This window comes from Tinamus guttatus, unplaced genomic scaffold (genome assembly GCF_059628265.1).
Source record: "Tinamus guttatus ecotype Peru unplaced genomic scaffold, ASM5962826v1 Tinamus_guttatus_pri_ptg000044l, whole genome shotgun sequence".
NCBI classification, from domain to species: Eukaryota; Metazoa; Chordata; class Aves; order Tinamiformes; family Tinamidae; genus Tinamus; species Tinamus guttatus.
Window position 1 is genome coordinate 3,910,171 of NW_028288578.1, and position 19,713 is coordinate 3,929,883.

Genomic DNA, 19,713 nt, shown 5'->3' on the forward strand with positions numbered 1-19,713 from the left:
TGCCTTGGGTTGAGGTGCTGCAGTCTGGGAGCTGAGTACACAGGACAACCACAGGAGATGATCTGTAAAAGGCAAGGGAAACAAGAGCAGGGAAGGTGTTAAGTGGAAAGGACATGAGTTAACCAAATCCAGTCTTTAAAGTGTATTCCTTACCTTCACAGGACCAGACAGTTGTAACTGGCCTCAACAGGGTTTGTCACAAACTGGATCTTTGAGAAACTCTTTAAGAAGCTGAAAACTCCCTTCCCCTGAGTAGTTCTGTGGAAGGAGAGGAATGAGGCAGAACGGATACACATAAGGTGAGTTGTGCAGAGCAAACAAGCAGAGTTGAAGCATTCATCTCCAGTTCATGAACTGAACAAAAATAAACTTTTGCTTGATTTGTTTTCTTTTAAAGGGACACAATTAAAATTGAGGCTTTTGTGTAACTGCTTCAGTATAGACAGAGATGGGAGGTGTTAATCATAGGCACTCTGTTCATATAGAGCAAAGCAACCTCTCTGGTGGGAAAAATAAAAAACTTCATCATAAATAACCTGGCTGCAAACGAGCTGTCGATTCACACACAGCAGTTTATTTACGACAGCATGCCAAGTCCAGACTTGTTTTTGTTTTAATTTACTGCAACACAGATAGTAAGAAAGAAACAACAAAAACTTAGCCAGAGGTTTTGTGTCTGTAAGTCTGCCTATTTCTTAGAGATTGCCCGTTATCCCTTAAAGGCAGCACAAAGCCCTCCTTTATAGTGGTTTTAAAATGACCTCCTAAATTAAGACAGCAGGGTCAAACTGACCACACATTATCTAGGGATGTACTCAACTGTTCCCTCATAACTTAAGAGACTTGTTTATATTGCTTGTAGTTAGGAGTTCCTCAGATCAGTATAAATTATCTTCTAAAAACAAGTCCCTCTTCAATAGCTAGCATATTTGGGGGAAATCTATCGGTAATCTTTAATCCACCGTGTATAGAGACTGCAAGAAACCACCATTATCTCCAGAAACTACGTGTATTTCTCTCCTTCCTGGCTCTCCAGTTATTTGGCAGTTTATTCTAGAGGACTTCCAGGAGCAGCTCTAAAGAAGGGCTCGACCAGTCTCCCCTCAGGAGGCTGCATTTTACACCTGCAGTCGGCTTCCTCAAACACTCTATTGCTTATTTGTATGAGCCCATAAATAGATTAATCTCTCACACTGTGCATACAGGACGCAGGTGGTAAAATAAACATAAGCCCTAAACAAACAAAAAAACAGGCCAGCACAAGTTGGGAGGAACATTCTGCGTTTAAAATCCAATCCTCGGCACTCGGGACGTGCCAGAACTAGAACTGCTGGTGCAACCTCACTTCACACCCACTATAAATGAGTTGTAACACTCACTCACACAACACGGCCCCACAGTCATTTTGCCTGGGGATCCATATATCCAGTGCACTGGAGATGGCGATTGCTCTGTGAGCAGCTAGTCGCTCTTCTGCTTTCCCTTTATTGGCATGGGGTCTGGACCACACGTTGAATGTATTTAGTTCACCCCAGCCAAACCAGGAACAGAATACTGAATTATTCACTTTCTCCAGGGCATTTCTATCATGTTTATCACTACAGAAGCCTAGCGATTTGCAGACAAGAGCCAGTTACCTTCATACGTAGGTGCTGCTGGGTAGGTTAAGCCCCACTTAACAGCAGAAGCCCAGGAGCCAAAAGCAACTGTTGAGCTTGGGTGCTAAACTTGGGACCAAGAAAGTCTGGGCCTTTATATTTCCCTCCCTCCCCTTGCTGCAGGTCATATAGCATTTCCCATCGTTGTATACGTTAGGGTGCAGTTCGAGTTCCCCCGGTTAAATTCAACTCTTCATGTCCCAGACGGGGTGAGGAAAATGAGTCTTGCAAGTAGTGACCGCCCCTGAGGAGCCCAAGCGGCACCCAGGACCCCAAGGACACCTGGGACACGCGGCTCCTGCCAGCAGCGTCCGGCTGCAGGACCCGTCCTGCCCTTCCCCGATCAGCTCGTCCTGATGGAGCCTCTCCCAGCCCTGCCTGCTGCGGGGTCGAGCAGCAGCTGCCCCTCGGTGCTTACCCTTGAGCTGCAGCCCTACCTTGAACGAAACCGCCGCTGCCAGCGCGGGCTGCAGCCCGGCGCGTCCCGAATCCGCTTCGAGCAGTGACCTCTGCTGGCAACCGAGCAGGGAGCCCAGCAGCTCACCGAGCTGCCAGGGCTTCAGAGCTTGCAGGACCCTCGGCTCGCACCCTCTCTTGCTCTGGAACTTGCTACCTTTAGGCAAAACAAGCCCAGAACAGGACCTCAGTGAGTCGGAGTTGAGAACCATCCTTGCACGTAACATATAACAATCTTCACACTTGCAGAAGGCTGCAGAATCCTGCTCCCCTTTCCTTCAAAATTCACCTCAAGGCCATCTCTGTATTTGTGAGAAAAGATGCAGTTAAACACACCGGGCAGCCCCAGCACTAGAGCCTTAAGAGAGGTTTACAGGTTCAGTCAGTTAAGAGGCAAAAGGCAAAGCCCGCTCTTGTTGGGGGAAGAGAACCTCACTATTCGCTCATGTACTCGCTACATGAACACACACACATGCCATGTAGCCCACTGCTCTTTTTTTCTGAAATACACCCTCACTCAGGCTTACATTTTAAAGGAAAAAGAAAAAAGAAAGATCTACCCCATCACCATCCATTAGAAGAATCAGCTAGTATATCCAGAAGGCCACCCAGGGAACTATTACCCCTTGAATTTATGTTTTTGATTTCATGGTAGGCTTCAGATACACCACGTTCACCCAGCTCCTGTCTCACTAGTTCCACTGTCGTCTTGAGGTTTTTGCGAGGGCAGAAAGGTAAGGTCATCTTTAATTCATTTTTTGTCTTCTGAAATCAGAGTACAGGGGAGGTTTTGCTCTTTCTCTCACAGCTGGTTTTCGCAGACACAAGCAGGCTGCAGTTTGTTTATACTACACGCCTGTCCAAAACCAATGTGCCAGATGCAAATCCATACCGCAGGTCTGCGGCTGCAGCGAGGGGAGGCAATACTCTGATGTGGGAATGCCCCCCTAGGACACAAGCGCCTGGCAAAGCCCATTCCCCGTATGCCCACAGCAAACACACTGGCACAACACTCATGATCAAGCACCAGGCTACACGGAGAGGTGCACACGTGCACTTCTGAGGTGAGTAGACCCAGGCCACCTTTTGGTTTGAACGCTGTAGAAAGCTTGTGATAGCAGCAGTGCCATCAGCGTGCAGCCCTGCAGCCAGGAACTGGCTCTGCAAGCTGCCACCCCTCCTCACCTGAGTCAGGATGATTTGCAGGAACAAGTAGACGTGCAATGACAGCATCGCCCTTGCTGAGCAGAGGAACCTAGCATCAGGATTGTCCCGTCAGAAGCATCAGGCTGCGGGCACAGCATTGAACTCGGCACGTGGCCACCTGGGGCAGCTGCAGGCAGGGTTGCTGAGCACACAACACACTGACTGCAGGACTTGCTGTGTCCAAAAAGTATCAGCAGAAGCATCAGCAAGAGGCTGAGGCTGCATGTACTGGCAGGGCTGCTCACACTGACCTGGGAGCCACACACGTATCTCAGGAGGCAGCAAGACACCTGCCTTGCAAAAACCCCTGGGCAAGTAGAGGCCTTAAAGACACCAAGCTACATACACGGTCTGCTCAGAGACAGCAGAGACAAGAGGTCACTTCATCTCAGAAGTGCACTCAAGCTCCAAGCAACAGCTGCCACAGGCAGTTCTCCAAAAGGGCAGAGTGCTCAGACTGAGGGGGCAAATCCTGCCCTGCTCCCTCAGCCACAACAGTGCACAGGTGGTGCTAGGACTGGGGCAGGCTACCATGTTTGCCTACCCCCAGCCTGACTTCGCAGTTATGTTTCAGAAAAATGAGGCGGGAAAGATGTCTTTTATAAAAAAAACAACACTTGAGAACTAAAAACCTCTATTTCATTACAAATCTGTAAGGGAAAAACAGACTGAAGTACTCAACTGCCTACCTTCCTGTAGCTGCACTGAAGATAATTTCAGATATCCTTGATTAGAGTTAACCTGCAGGGAGACAGGTAGTTCACAGGGTTACCAGACTAGCACTCGCTGCTATTGGTTTCGCTTGTGCAATCCAGGAGGCAACGCAGTAAGAAGGTGCAGCTTTGTTTGGAGAAGCTGATTAAACAGATTAGAAATATTATCAGGCTTGAGGGACCCTATTCAACTGAAGTTTTACTTTTTTTTTTTTTTTTAAACACTATCTTTCCTCACTACTCAGAATGCAGAGATGAACTAGAGACTCTTCTCATACCTCGCTGAAGTTTCACAGAAATTATTTTCATGTTAAGTATGGAAGAGGTGTTAAAATACCAATATACTACCTTTGCTTGCCACAGAGGAGTATAATTTTGCTGAAAGCCAGAACTACAATATTATTATTTCTGTTCAAATCATGTAAATCAGTTACTGCATCTTCACAGAGCACCCAACACTTCAAATTTTTGTGCCCTTATACTCATAAGGGTGTAGAAGATGCACTTTTGGGTTTTAAGTAAAAGTGTGGCAGGAGGGGGACAGAGAAGGCAGCTACAGCTTTTTTAAAATTGTAGCTTTAGTGAAACCACAAAGCAATCAGCTTTTGAAAGCTCTTCTGTCATACGCTGAGAATGCCATGAATCACATGCACATAAGCAGATGTGTGCAAATCCCCACTGCAACACAGGGACAGACCTCAAGCACTTTGGTGTCAAAAAGAAGTCTGCATTTTAAGCCTCCTGCTGACAGCCATAACACTGTTAATTACAACTCACAGCTTACAGTTGTGGGAATATTGTGCAAAATGCCACAGCAATAAAAAAAACATTCTGCACCTGTTTAAATCCATGAAAATAAGTATTTAAAATGTTCAACCAAAGTATTTTGGTTACACCTGAGGTACTAGCTAAAGCACCATTTTAACTCCAGGTGCACGCTGCAAATGTGATCATGAGCAAATTAAATTATTTAATAAGCCCAACACGCAAGAGATTTGAACGTAATAGTCAAATCTGTTGTAAAAGTTAAGCCCGGGGAAACTTTAAAAGACTTTGGGTTTAACCTTTAAATATAATAAAAGGCTGTCCATCACCTTACAGTGTTTGCTGTACGTTAACTCAGTCTAAAGGGAATAGTATAGCTCAGTCTGGATATCAGAACTAACATGTGCAGTACTTGAATTTCAAGAAAATTAAGTGCCTCAGGTTTGAGGCACAAAAGCAACATGCAGTTTGTTTGGTTTTCCTCTCTTCTCTCCTCTCTCTTTTCCTAAAGCATAAAGGGCCACTATAGAATTATTACAAACCACTCTTATCAGCTGATCAAGTCATCACACCAACATAACTGACACCACAGCCATCTTCAGATCTTTGGTACTCCAGAGAAACACAGGACGAACAGCTCTAAGTAAAATGGAAAGAAAATGATCCAGGTTTGCTGTCCCCTCATCACAATAAATCCATTTCTAAGACTGTTTAACTTTTATCTTGATAAGTTTCATGCAAGGTACTGCAGCTGTATTTCCACACTTTATGTTACTCACATGTTTTCAACTGGAGTTATGACAATAACTAAAGCAAGGTTAAAAAATATATATCACATTTTGAAACAATTTGGATGGGTAGCTTCCAAGTGAAGCGCTTAAAGCTTTTGAAAAGGTCACATTTTTCATCAAAATAATATACGTTATTACAAACCAGCCTTTTCCCCATCTACCTTAACAGAAGTCTGCTGATCCAAACTTCTCAGAGTTCACTCACAAGGTCATACTCGGAAGAGATTTACTAAATACTGTAATGCTTCCTGCATGTTTTGGTGTAGATCAGAACTTAGTTTCAAAGGTCACCTTAAAGACAAAACCCAAGCAGCCAGGTTTCAAGAGCAGCTGTATAAAACACTGTCACTAGTTGTGTCTTCACAAAGCGCTGCTGAACCCCTATCTTACTCAAAGTATTTTCATCTTAAGAGTAGCATGTTTGATTTTATGGGGTATCTGTTTCCTACTTTTAAAGTACATACTGCATCTGCACAAGAAGTGCTATCAGCTAGATTTATGAAACACTTGGGCACACCAAGTATCTATGCAAATCTTCACTGACACCTTTAACAGGAAACGGTAGGGAAAGAGCAGGGTGAAAAAAAAAGTGAAGGTTTTAAGTGGCAAATCCACTTAACTCCAATCGTGGAAAATGTCAAGAGGAATCTTGCATACAGTAAGAACTGACTTTATTTGTAAGTGATATTAAAAAAGGCAAAATTAATTTAAAAGTTTTATTATACAAAAGAAACTGATTCAAAAAACAGAAGAGGTTCTGTACAATTCCGAGTTTTGTTGTGACTTGCACTTCCACATACTTTTCCAAACAGCCAACATAGAAAGGCCCATTAGTCCCATTTGCTTCTTACCAAGAGTGCTGAACACAAGCTGAACACAATTCAAAATCTGAATTATTCTTTGTATTCCAAGAACTGCTGTAGTCTTTTCTTATGTTCTGCAGATACTTGTACTGCACTAAAAACAAATGCAAAACATAAGATTTTTACATAAACCATAAAAATAAAGCCTCATGTCACAACCAAGCACACACAGAAACCAAGGTACACTGAGGCTGAAATTCAGAAAATCCAGTTGCATGCAAATTCTGTATTTCAAGACCAAAAGAAATACTAATTTTTATCTTCATTCTCATTGCTCATCATTTCTCAGCTTCTAAGATTGTTCAACACCTTCCACTATTAAAAGACATTTGTCCCTAGAAACACAGACTATTTAACACACACAAGCAATTGTTTACCTTGTAAAAATGATTTTTTTTCAAGTTAGAAAAATCCTCATTAAAAATAATCTATAGTATATCTAGCACTGCAAACTAAGTGACGATTCACCCCCAAAGAAAGAGTTGGACAGATGCTGAAGAAGCATCTCAGTCCCATGTGTTCAGAAACCAAATGTGAAAGTCCACTGCTGTGATAGCAGCAGACAAAAAACCAGCACCAGAAAACCAAGAACCTGGGGTATACGACTATCTGGGCTCCTCCTAGGATTCTCTCTATGGAACAGATAATTGTCTCTAGTTGATTTGCTTTCTATTCAACTGCTAAAATTTATTAGTGATTATTTTTTAATGGATTGTTCTTAAAGTGCCCATAAAAAGTCAGTTAGAAAAGCTGTCCAGAAATCTGTGAAAAACTGACCTTTTAAGAGGGACCATAATACTACCCCAAAATTTTGAAGGTTCCACAAATCAAAATACTAAAATGCCATCTCAAAATAATGTCCTGAATGGATTTTTGCACAGGCTTCCCCTTTCATAGGTCCTATAGAAATATTTAAAGTAAGTTTAGCAAGAAAACAATTACGAAAAAGACCTTACTTCAAGTGTTCTCCAAAGACAGTAGTTATCCGGTACAGTGCTGTTTTCAGAGATGCTCTAAGTGCAAATCGTAAGGTTTTGTAGGATGTGTCCACCAAACTTCCTGAAATCCTGGGAGGTTTGCTAGAAACATGAGGCAGTTTGAAATGTCTGTCTACAACCTGAGAGAGAAAAACATAAATAAGCTGTTTCTTCTGTTCATTTCAATTACTTCATAATAAAACATGTTTATGTCAAATAAAGCAAAAAGAAACCACAAGTTCAGAAATTCCACCAAGATATTCACAAGTGTATTGCAGACAGAATTTAACCTTGTATTTTCTGGCCAGCAACATGAAGAGAGAACCAACTTCTGTGAAATAAGATTCTATTTTAACAAGTCTTAAATGCTAACCAGAACACACTGCAATAGAAGAACAAACCTAACCTTTTAGAAATATTTGTTTTTATTTCTCAGTGCCTGTTCTTGAAATAGATGACTTGCACTGAAGAATTTTAATAACCTCAAAACTCTTTCCAAGAATCTCAATTAGGGCAGTATAAAATGATTCTATCAATAAGACATGAATAGGCCCTGGAAACAATTTTTATTTTAAATACACATTCTCAAACATCAGTAATTTGAGCAACGCCACAGTAGTAGTAGAGAAACGCTGCACCGATTTATCTGCTGTGACTTGCAGTGTCTCCACGTGTGTCATGTTGCAGGCATACAGCCAACTAAAGTCCTAACTAAGCAATTACAATACTATATTTTAAGCAATACCCCTTAAGTAAGGGATGGAGCACTTAGTACCATTTATTTTTGAAATGAAACATTCCATTAAGAATCTTTTTTTTTCTCCTCTACATAGACGAAGGCAAGGACTTTATTCAGCTGTTTCATGCCGAAAACAGTGGTAACTAGCTAATTACCACTATTTAATCTGTTAATCAGTAGTTTAAGTTAACCACAGATCAGAAAATTCACAGTGGTGAGAACTTCAATCTTATAATTGGTCAACACAGGCAAAAAATAAAATCAACAGAATGACTTCTCCTTTCTAAGCTTGTTTTTCAATAAAGAAAAATTCATGTTTTTTACCTCCTGAAGAGTCAGCAAAGTGTTCAAAATAGCTGGCAGTGTGGTTTGGACAACTCCAAATTGGTCTTCAGTAAATGAGGCAGCTACCAAACGAGACAGACCTTTAAAAAAAAAAAAGTTTGTTATAATTTCTGAATTCTTCTACTTGATTTCTTCTGAGGCTTTGAAAAATTGGACAGATGCTATTTTAACTTGAAGATCTCACTAGCGTGGTGGAATTCTTCAGGACTTACTGCAGCCAGATTAGTTACCTCAGCTTTGGCTTGCTTCACGACTAAATTAGTCCCTGGTTTGAAACATGTATAATAGCTCAAGGTTGATAATATGTGAAATAAAAGCTGAAAAGCCTCCTCTTTCCACTTCAGTTCACTTTGTGAACTTAATACAAAAACCTTGAAAACAAGAAGTCCAAATTCTGTAGTACAACCACACATTGTCATCGCTATGGTAGTAACTTACTACCCAAGTGCTTTTGTGTTGCCTTTTTAAAATGCAAGAACCATTAAAATTATCTGCATAATCTCTGAGACTTTATCATATAGCTGGATCTCTTGATTTTGAAATCCCAAGCAAAGTATCATTTTCTCTCTGAACTGTCTATTATTCACAGGAAAAGATTTAGAGCCTTTACTCAGAAAAATGGTTTTGTAAAACATCATAGATTTCTTACTGAAAATACTATAAAAGTGATACATGGACTCATGTGAGAGATAAGCCAAAGGAAACAAACAAATATAGGAATCTTCAGATGTAGCAGCCTAATGTCTACTGTACACAAACGAGAAGATTTTGCACGGGATCTCAAGGCAATCAAATGACTTAAGTCTTTATTCATGTTGGTATCTGAAATACAGCCACACGTTTTAATCAAAGCAGATGCGGGACACCAAATCTGCAACTAGATCATTTTAGTTACAGTAGCCCAAGTAGTAAAGAAGCAGAACACACAAGAAGAGAAACTTCTTACCTTCTAATGCCCAGATGTGCATTTGGGCATCAGAGAAAACAGCTTGGATAGAGGCTTCTGGATGCTGAGAAGAAACCAAAGAATTCCAAATGCACTCAAGTTAAACAGCACCAGAATTACAGGTTTCAAAGTAACACACACACAACAAGATCACGTTTTCCCCTCAGAAAAGATGAGCAAGGCTGATAGATCTTCAAGAATACACAGAAAATTCTGGTCTTTCAAGAAAAAAAAAATCCCTTTGAACAGAACAGACTGCAAAGCTGTAACTATGGCCGGGATTTCCCAAATATAGTGTGTATTGCTTAGCTAATTACTCTCCAAGGGCTACACAGACTAGGTAATTTCCCCATGCTTGTTTCTTGATCCTCCTGCCTTACTCAATCTTCAGTCTACAATTGATTGGAAAACCCTCCTGCACATGTAAGTACAAACAATTCTCACTTGCACAGAAAAGACCTGCATGTAAAAACATGATCCTCACTTGCAGGAAACATTTAAATGTACAAAAAAACCACAAAGATCTGAGGTAGACGGGGAAATCTCTGTAAAGCTTAACTGAGCTAGCACTCTATTATAAGAGAACTACTCATTTTTTTTCTCTGTGTAAATACTAAGCAAGTTTAAGAGTTCAAGTTCACCTGAAAGGTAATAGTAATATTAGTATAAATATTTTGTAAGGAGTAATTCCCAATATCCTGCTACTCCACCCATGGAGAAAAACTATAAAGAATTCCTCTCAGTACCAGACAAAAACTAACTGATTTCACCTAAAAGGCCACTTCATCTAATAAACAGCATACAAAACCAACTGAATTTAAGCTCTCAGCTCCGTTTTTCTAGGACGTGATCCTAGAATCGCTTCTTAATGAACATATGGGATACTACTGCTACTCACTGAAACTCACAGTAACTATAAAGTTTTGGAGTCTGAGGAATGTTGTAAAACCTTAGAATAAGGCAGAGGTTTCCGAACTATTACTACTATGTATAGAAAGGTACATGGTGTCTCAGTAGAAACCATATGCTCATGCATTCGGAGGCCACGTACAGCCACAAAACGTAAGATCAGAATTACCTTGCTGAAGAAATACATTATCAGTACTCGTTTTGATAAGAAGTTTTTTATCTGGAAAGAAGTAAAGCAGATTATTAAAAGCATTGCCTTTATTCAACTCAAGGCACATGCATAACTGGCTCTCAACTCTTAACATCTTCTCACAAAAAGCAGATAAAGGAACTGGAGAGAGGGTGGGGGAAGGTTTCTTAAGTTACGCAAGCTAACGGGAGAAGGAAGTATTTATTCAACAGAACGAAAGTCCTTTCAAGAAAGAAGAACACCTAAGCTGCACTGGCTCTAACCCATCTGTACTACAACTTTTACTCTACCTGTTCTTGCTTGTTCTGGAGCCAGGTGTAAATAAAGCTGGGCTGTGCTGCCTCACCGCCGGCCCTCACAACAGAGAGCACCGGGACGGGTTCTTGGCGAGAACCATTCATTTGCAGATCTACAAGAGAAATGAAACACCTTCAGAAAAACTGGTTACGGTCACTCTACTGACACTATGCCAATGTCTACTATGCCAACGACTAAATGGCTAAAAACAAGCAGAGTTGCAAAAATCTCTACCTGAATTTGATGTCCACAGCTTCGGTCCTCTTCTCATAACATGGGGACTTTGGACTGATCCATGCCAAGGAGAGTTTAAATCCAGAATACCCGCCTTAGAATTTAAAACAGGTGAACTGAAAGGTGTACCAACATCAGAGCCAGGTGATGTCTTTAAAGGCAACAGGGATGATTTAACCAGGGAAGGCATGGGAGCCCTGGGAACGACATCAGACTTCTGCAGCTGGAAGGACACGTCTTCTGTCGCAATGGCTCCTAATGAAAAGGACACTGTTTGAAGACACACAGGCTGGCGCATACATAGAGAGCATACCTGATGCTCTCCTTGCATCAGGTTCTACCACTTAAAACATTAAAAAAAAACATAATTAGGAGACTTTCTAATTCATGCAAATGTGAAAAAAATACTGTACTGAACAAAACATCATGCACAGTAAACAAACTCAATAACACTCTTTCCAAGTTTACTGTTTGCTATTTTAGTGCTTGTACAACAAGAGCACAAAAAGAAGCAGTGGTTGGGGGAGTAGCACTTTTAAATCTATATATGTTTAGTTGAAGGAAAACCTGCAATTCGTTTCTCCCCTCAACTAAACTGAGACTAATGCGCCTATAATCTAGAGGTATTTTCAAGCTTTACGAACAGTTGTGAACCTTTCTCACGTACCTGGAGTCTGTGGAGATATCTTCAGTTCTCCTCCTGGCTGCTTTGCTCTCCCATTTGCTGCTGCAGCCTCCTGCTGCAGGATCAGCCTCTGGGTCAGATCACTCAGAAGACTTAAACACTCCTTTGATATTGCAGTCCAGTTGTGTGGGTGCCCACCTAGCAGTACACACACAAATGACATAAAATGCAGTATGAAATGCATGTTTAATCAAGATGTGCATTGTTGTAGCTATTCTGATAGTGCTTCCACAGCATAAACTTGAAAAGGTACAGTCCCTTTATTAAATTATTAATATTTATTAAATACCCTTTATTAAAATGGCACAGTGCATTTCCACTCTGTTTAGTTAAATACTCTGGGAAAGATGAAAACATGGACAAAGTTTATTTTCCAGTGACTCAAACTTCAGTGAAACCCACTAAACAAGCAGAAAACATGATTTGAAGTCTACTAAACGACCAAAATGAACAAAAATGATGTCAACTGTGATGGTAAACAGCTTTGAAGTAGTAAAAACACTGGAATGCCTGATGAAGTGCAACAAAAGCTTCCTCAAGGCCTCTAGGCAGTTTCAACCAACTCTCTCTGTCATATCTTTGCATATGGCAAGAGACTTGTATACTAACTGAAATCACAGCATTGTTTGTTTCAGTCACCACAGCTCTAGTGGTGACATAAATTTATCCTTTATTTCCTATCTCGGTCACATCAGAACATTAGGCTTTAATGCACATCTTCTAGATCATTCAGTTTGGACTGTTTGACCAAGTGATCTTCAAGAACCCTCTGCTCTCAGTACCCCGAGACCTGCTCCTCCTCAGGCCTTTCATGCAAATCAAACAACAGGCACCACTATCTGTTACAGAGTTTAGTGGGTGAAACAATATGAATACAGATAATTAAGCATTCTTTTCGGAAAAAACATCATAAGGGTATTTTTATTTATAAGGTCTCTTGGCTCATCTAGCATGCCTCACATTTATAACTTATAAAAATATTCGATTAACACTTTTTAAAAAGGGAATCACTATGGAACAGTTTATAATTACCTGGCTGACTAAGACTAAAGACTTCCTGGCGACGAACAGGAGAGTACTGGGAAAGTAACATCAAATCTTGCAAGGCTAAAAACTGCAGCGAAAGGAAAAGTTTTAGTTCATTCAAAGATCCAACGGTTCTTCATAAAAATGAGTTATCTTTACAAATGCAGTCCTCAAAAAATGAGTTCATTCAATATTAATCTAATATGTTGTTTTACACTAGCATACCTCACTTACAGACAAATCAAATGCATCTCACTCCCAACTAAACGAGTCTCTTTTCACCGTAATAGTAACAGAGCTTGGAAAGCACCAGCAGATGTCACTACCAAACAAGTTTTCACCACTAAGAGCTACTCCCTTGTTGGCTGATCTGACAAGCGTTTTAGAAGAACAGACACCTTAAAGTAGCTGCTGAACAGAAGATCTGATTAGAGGCTTTGGAAAAGATGCTGTCAGCACACATCCAGCTGGGAACACCTTGGTGATGCCATTACCTTTATAATGAGGGGAGGGTTGCTGTTTAAAATTTTAGGTAGACACTGGTCCGTCTCCTCAGCAAAAGTTGGCTGGACAGGAAAATGATGTGTCTAAATATAAACATCAGAAGCTGTGTTACACAGAGCAAAACCTGAGAAAAACTGGTAAAGGACCAAACCCAAGATGACATTTGTCAGAGGATGATGAACAACTACAAAAGCATATGCTCAGATGCTTCAGCTTCCTATAATCTAGCCTGTAGTTCCCAAGATGTAATAAATTTATGTCCTCTGTATTTTGGTAAGAGTATACCTAGATTAGTCAAAAAGAGCCTTCTCTAATTCTTCATATGTAAGATTTCATTTTCTTAAGTCATGGTCTCAGCTTTATTCTAGAGCAACTATATATTTAAATGAGCATTGTGCTGACTTCAAGCTGCACAAAGTTCTCTGTTAGGGTGGCCCCAGGAGCATCTGCCTGGACTCAGCATCAGTCATAAGACCAGGAAAAGGGGGACACAGAAACAGAGGTGAAGTAACAAGAAAAGGTGGAAATAAGGCACTGCTGCAAACACGTTAACTCTGTGAGCAGCACAGCCTTGCTTGATTTAGGGGAGACAAAAGAAAGGTCATTTAACCCCTAGCACTCTCTTGGCTTCTCAGATATCAGTCTTGCAAAATCAGGGAATTTATAATTAAGCTAATTCTGAGTAAAACCACACTTGAAAAAGTGTTATCTCTGCAACACTGCTGAAAGGCCTTTAGCATTGTCATCAAGTACTAACCTCTGTAGCATAAATTTTGAAGAGTAACCATGCAATGTACCAGGTCATCAGAAGAAATACCCCACATAGCCAGGCATGGTAGAGCAAAGAGAGATCCAATAAACCACTCAGAGTGTCAAGAGGATGCAATTTACTGCAGATAAAACAAGACAATGTGTTTTTATTATGGAGGATGCCAATAGTAAGGTGTTAGGATAGTAGCAATTTAAAGAACAGAGATGCATTTTTCTTTTCTCATTTATTTGAAAAAAACATGACAAAAATCCCATTTATTCCTTTTAATTTTTCAGTAGCTAGGAATTAATAAAATTAAAGAAATATGAGTAAGTAACCATGATAACAGTTTCAGTCAATTAAAGTATTAAGAACACCATAGATCCTATGGCACAGCCAGAATAAGTCACTAAGACTTTTAACAGAGGGAGCTGCTGGCAACACTGTCCTGTAAGTTCTCAGCACAATATACTGCCCACCTGTCTATATGAAGATCCATTGTGGTGGTTATCCACGCCCTTGGGATGTAACCTGTGGGCCCAAACAGAAACACTGTAAGCAGATATGACACAGCCAACACAGACACAGGAACAAGTCAGAAGTAGAATAAATGTATAAAGACGAGGACTGGCCTTTTCATGTGCACATAACAGAACAATTCATCTTTTTGTTTTCTTTAGAAACTCAAACAAGGGAATGAAGGAAGACTTCAGATGAGCAGCTATACTGTGAAAGATGTTCATCCTATTACAAATTTTATGTTTTGTTTTATAGCACACTGGAGCTATTTGTATTTATTCACTGACAAAAGAAGGTTAATAGCAATTTAATAATCATTTTTCAGCACAGCTCAAGTACCAGTAGAGATTTTTCTAGAGATCAATCGAAAGTTAAAAATGCGGCATGTTCTATATCGCTTATCACCTAAGGTAAATAAAATTGAACTGATTTTAGCATATTCTAACATATACAGCATATCTATAGATAGATAGATACTTAGTATATAATAAAAACACACACACACAGTTGATATTTCAGGTTCAGCTATGTGAGACTATAACTCCAAAATCAGGCAATGGAAAGAACAGTCCAAGGCATGGAGATGCTTGTGCATATTATAATGGAATTACTATAATAGAGAGAATATTTAAAGAAGAAAAAATATAATTTCAGACTAAAATAAAGCTTTTGAATTTCACTACTCTCTCACATTGCCACAAATCAGGACTCACATTTAAACAATGCCCTGAAAATGTACACTTGTTAAACATCATCCTTTTAGGTTTTGAAACCCCTCTTTATGTTACCATTAAGAAACTAGTGTTCCCCACTGTCTTCACCCTCGAAAAATACAAAACGATGGCAGCGTTATCAGCCAGACTAGGAATTCTTATAAAGGTATTAATCTCTTTGGGGAAGAGACACTTCTTATATGTTGCCCAAGGGTCTGTGAGGCTGCAAAAACTGCTGTTACACAAATACTACTCAGGTTCAAGCTCTGTGCTTTTTATCACCACCTGAGAGAAGTGTTAGCTCTGCCTACTTTTTAAACAAGGCTATATGTTTTGAGCAAGTTATTGGAAGATTGAGAAATAATGTGCCCGAGTGTCAGCAGCAGTAACAACTTAAGGAATCCTTACCAAAAAAGTAGTACGTGACACAGAAGTTCCTAACCAAATAGAGCGATTCCACGCAACTGTGTTTAACAAGAAGAGGCAACGATCGTCTGAAACGTAAGTACTTGTATTGCTTAAAAAAAAAAAAAGAAAAAAAAAGTTTAGCATTCTGTATGCGGAATATATAATTTTAAATGATAAGAAAGGATACGGTAATTTAAATGCAGTATACTTCAAGTTTAGATGAATTTAAAAGATTAAGGCAATTCCAGGTGTTAAAACTAGTACTTATTCTCCCAGCCTCTTTCTGTCGTGTTATAACCATCTCTAGTTTTCATCCTTCTTCCTTTTATCGGCATGGACAGGGAAAACTGACTTATACTTTGTTTTCTTGTTTATAAAAATGTTTTTTTAATGCAAAATAAGTAGAAAACCAAGAGGAGAGCATTTCATCCACTGGATTTTGTTTAGACTCAGGTGTTTGATTAAAACATACAGAAAATTCAAACAAGTGTGAGCTGATACCAATTCTAAAAGCAGTACTGCACTGCTCCATCATTTCTCCATTAAAAAAAAAAAAAGAGAGAGAATTCCACAAATAACGTTTTTCCAAAAGACCAAAGAAACCTGTCTGAAAGTATATGCAAATGAAACCAGCTAGGTTGAATAAAAATATATATATAACAATATTATTAAAAAAAATACTATCAATTATGTCTCGATGCTTAGTTTACTTGAAACAAAAAATCATAATACAGAATAAATAGGGTATAATAAGTGGAATGATCATGATCTAAATATTTTACATTAACAGAGGCAACCTCATTTATAGACATTTTGCCAAATGAGTTGGATTTGTACTGTCTCTCCCTCTCTTTCATTTAAGAGAGGAATGTAAATTTTACAGTCCTGCCATCCTCAATTTTTAGGCTTATTTGAAAGGGTGCGATAGGAAGAGGAAGATGAAAACTACTGGCATTTGAAGCTAACTACATGGACGCTTCATCAATTAGCGAAAGCTTGTCAACGGAGAGGTGCTACTGCATTATTCAAAAGTATAAATAATCAAGGGGCTTTTGTTCACTGTTGTGTTTAGACATTTTATTTTTGAAGGCTTTTAAATTTCTTACCTGTATGATTGGAAATGGCAAATAATTCATATTGTGAATAAGGTACAAGAGACTGTAACTGTATCCCATGAAAGCTCCAGATAGCAGGAAGAAGAGGTGATATTCATTCAGACATATCTGAGGAACAGCTGCATCTGGGCTAAAATAAAGAACTTGACATTAATTGTGAGTTGAAAAACACAACTATTCTAGCCTCATGTAATCAAATTTGTTTTTACTATCCTGAGCAGTATTTATGATAGATTTTTTTTTCCCCAAAAAAGCATGAATCCCTACACCTGTTTTTGTAATTCATGCATGAGGGCGCCACCAGTATTTTTAAAATATGCCATGTTGACCAAAAGTCCAAGATCTAGTTCAAGGACAACTAAACTTTCATCATTCAGCTTTCATCAACAATCATGGCAATTCAGTTTTTTTGAGTTTCTGACCCAGTATTTCTATAATGTATTGTAAAATCTAAACAAATTAGCGTTATTTCCTATCCTTTAGCACAGGATATTAACTCATTTTTTTCTTAGTACTCAAATCTTACTATTTTCTTCAAAAAAAGGATGTAGTAAAAGTATCTTACAATAAAAGATCTTTGCATAATTCACTTCTAACACCCACAAGTAATTACCTGTCTGAAGAAGTGCAGGGCACAGCAAGAAACTGGAACTTCCCTTTTGTCATAACTGCAGCACACCAAGCAACCAGCATTCCCATGACAGCATGAACAACTGAATGGATAACTTGCTGGGGGTGAATAATTTTTCCTACCAGCGCTAATCGAGAGCATGGTATTGATGGCACAACTGCAAATAAAAGCTCAAAGTGAATTTTCATTTGCTACACCTGAGATGCTTCATTTTAAAGAGCTAACATTGGTACCAAAGGAGCTTTTAGAGGAGAAATCAGTCACTAGAAGATAAAGAAACCAATAAAGCAACTCAGCTAAAGAGTCTGAAGACACTCTTGAGGAATCTGGAACGTTCTCTGTTTTGAAAATCACTATCTTCTGACACAAACAAATCTACTAGAGTTACAGTCCCCTCTGTATTTACCCATTGCTTCCCTGACAAAGTACTTTGCTTAAAAATAAACTTTGGTAAATTTATTTTTAAATTAGTATACACAATGCAGAAGGTTGTGTACATCAAATAAAAAGGGTAACTGTTTAGAAAGATTTGTAATTCAGGTATCAGAGCCTCTTAAGCAATTCACATATCCCACCTGTGTAAAATTCAACATTGAAGATACTTATTACTAGTATCACCAGAGACATCAAAAGGATACAAAAGATGACATAGGAAGTATATAAATCGTTGAAAGAATCTAAAAATAAAGAAAAAACAATATCACAAGGTCATAAGAACATTACACAGATATATTAAATATGGGAGAACAACATTTAAGCAGTTAGCAATGAACCCTGAATTAATTAATTCATCCCAGATCAGCCCAGCTGTACAATACTACTGGTTGAAACCAGATTTAAATTTCACAGAAAATACTCTATAACCGAGTTTATCATAAATGAACAATAACAATTTTGTAGCTCAATTTGAAAGCTTTGTTCTTTTTTGTTTTTAAAACAACAGCTGAACTAACACAGCTTTGTGACATTTGATAAAAGCTGCAGCCAAACACACTGAAAAGATAAGGAACCTTCTACAGAGTAAATTGTTTTGGTTCGGTTGTTTTTCAGGGTTTCAAACTTTCAGTGGGAAAAAGAAATCAAGTCTCTGCCTTGGGCAGCTAAACAACCCCAGCTATCACGTTTCCATTAAAACACTTCTTTGTTTTCTCTGCTCTGCGTGCAAACACTGAAGGAAAAGTTTGGGCTACTTCTGCAGTTTCATTTACGATGCAATGCACCGAAGCTAGAGGGGCATTTGGCACTTTATAAAAACAGCAGGTGCCCTAGGTGAAAAGGGGAAGCGTTTCCAAATATTGAGCTAAGCCATACAGATGGATTTTTCTCTGAAGAATATAACTATGTCAGCTTGCAAAAGTAATTTCTACTTACAGAAATTTAGGGCTTCATAATTACAAGCAACACAGAAACGTTCATCTCAAAGAGTGTTAAAAATGCACAAAATAAAACTGAAATATCATGCTGTAATCAGATTATCCCCCTTCTCTCAGCCCAAAGCACTAGAGGGAAAAATGCAAACACTGAGCTGCAAATTAACAAAAAAAGTCAAAGGAAATCCAGTCACGGACTGTAACTAAAACTGCTTTCTTTTACAAATTGATTGAAAACATTAACCTGGGGTCACTTCACATTCAAACATACTTTCTGTAAGAGAGTATTTAAAACAACGCCTGCCACGAGCAGGGAGTTAAGGGAGTCTAAAAGGCAACAGAAACGCGGGCAGCCGTTCCCGTGCTGGGGGCTGCCCGGGAGGGGACGCCCCGCCTGGCGCGGCTCAACACGCGCCTTCCCTGCGCTCGGCGCGGAACGGCACGCGGCAAAGCCCCACGTTAAAGCGCGGGGTCTCTAACGGGGGCGCTCCCCAACAGCGAGTGAGAAGGGCCCCGGGTGGGAACGCCGGCTCCCGGCCCCTGTACGGACTCGAGGGAGGCTCCCCGCGCGCAGTCCCGCAGCCCCGAGCGGGGGCACCTACTGGAGATCCATCGCAGCGGGTGAAAGGGCTCGACGGCGCTGAGCACGACGAAGGCGGCGGTGCAGAGCGGCAGCAGCAGCACGGACCAGGCGGCGGCGGCCGCCGCCCTCCAGCCCAGCACCTGCGGGAGCGGAGCGTGAGAGCGAGCCCCGCGGCGCGGCCCGCGGCCCCGCGCTCACGTGGCGGAGCAGCGCCTGCTGCGGGCCCGGCTCGGCCCGAGACCCGCGCCCACCTGGCGGAGCAGCGCCTGCTGCGGGCCCGGCCCGGCGCCCATAGCCGCCCGCGCCGCCGTTCAAAGTC

At 40.3% G+C, this 19,713-nt stretch overlaps 1 protein-coding gene across 2 annotated transcripts; it reads right to left on the minus strand.

Moving 5' to 3' along the window:
• Positions 1-6,243: 6,243 nt before the first annotated feature.
• On the minus strand, positions 6,244-19,713 carry NDC1 (NDC1 transmembrane nucleoporin). Of its 2 annotated transcripts, none has more exons than XR_015914037.1 (18): positions 19,646-19,713; positions 19,414-19,534; positions 18,017-18,118; positions 17,424-17,598; positions 16,802-16,940; positions 15,696-15,804; positions 14,535-14,586; positions 14,062-14,194; positions 13,295-13,387; positions 12,807-12,888; positions 11,757-11,912; positions 11,090-11,344; positions 10,849-10,967; positions 10,538-10,588; positions 9,460-9,523; positions 8,493-8,593; positions 7,409-7,531; positions 6,244-6,546 (listed from the first exon to the last, which is right to left on the minus strand). XR_015914037.1 is itself a non-coding variant. In XM_088537032.1 (18 exons), exons 1-18 carry the CDS (start codon positions 19,685-19,687, stop codon positions 6,483-6,485), a joined length of 2,019 nt encoding a protein of 672 aa, XP_088393158.1. In that variant the 5' UTR covers positions 19,688-19,713; the 3' UTR covers positions 6,244-6,482. The 2 variants fall into 2 exon arrangements, 1 of the variants encoding a protein (XP_088393158.1); XM_088537032.1 differs by having other exon boundaries at positions 7,409-7,569.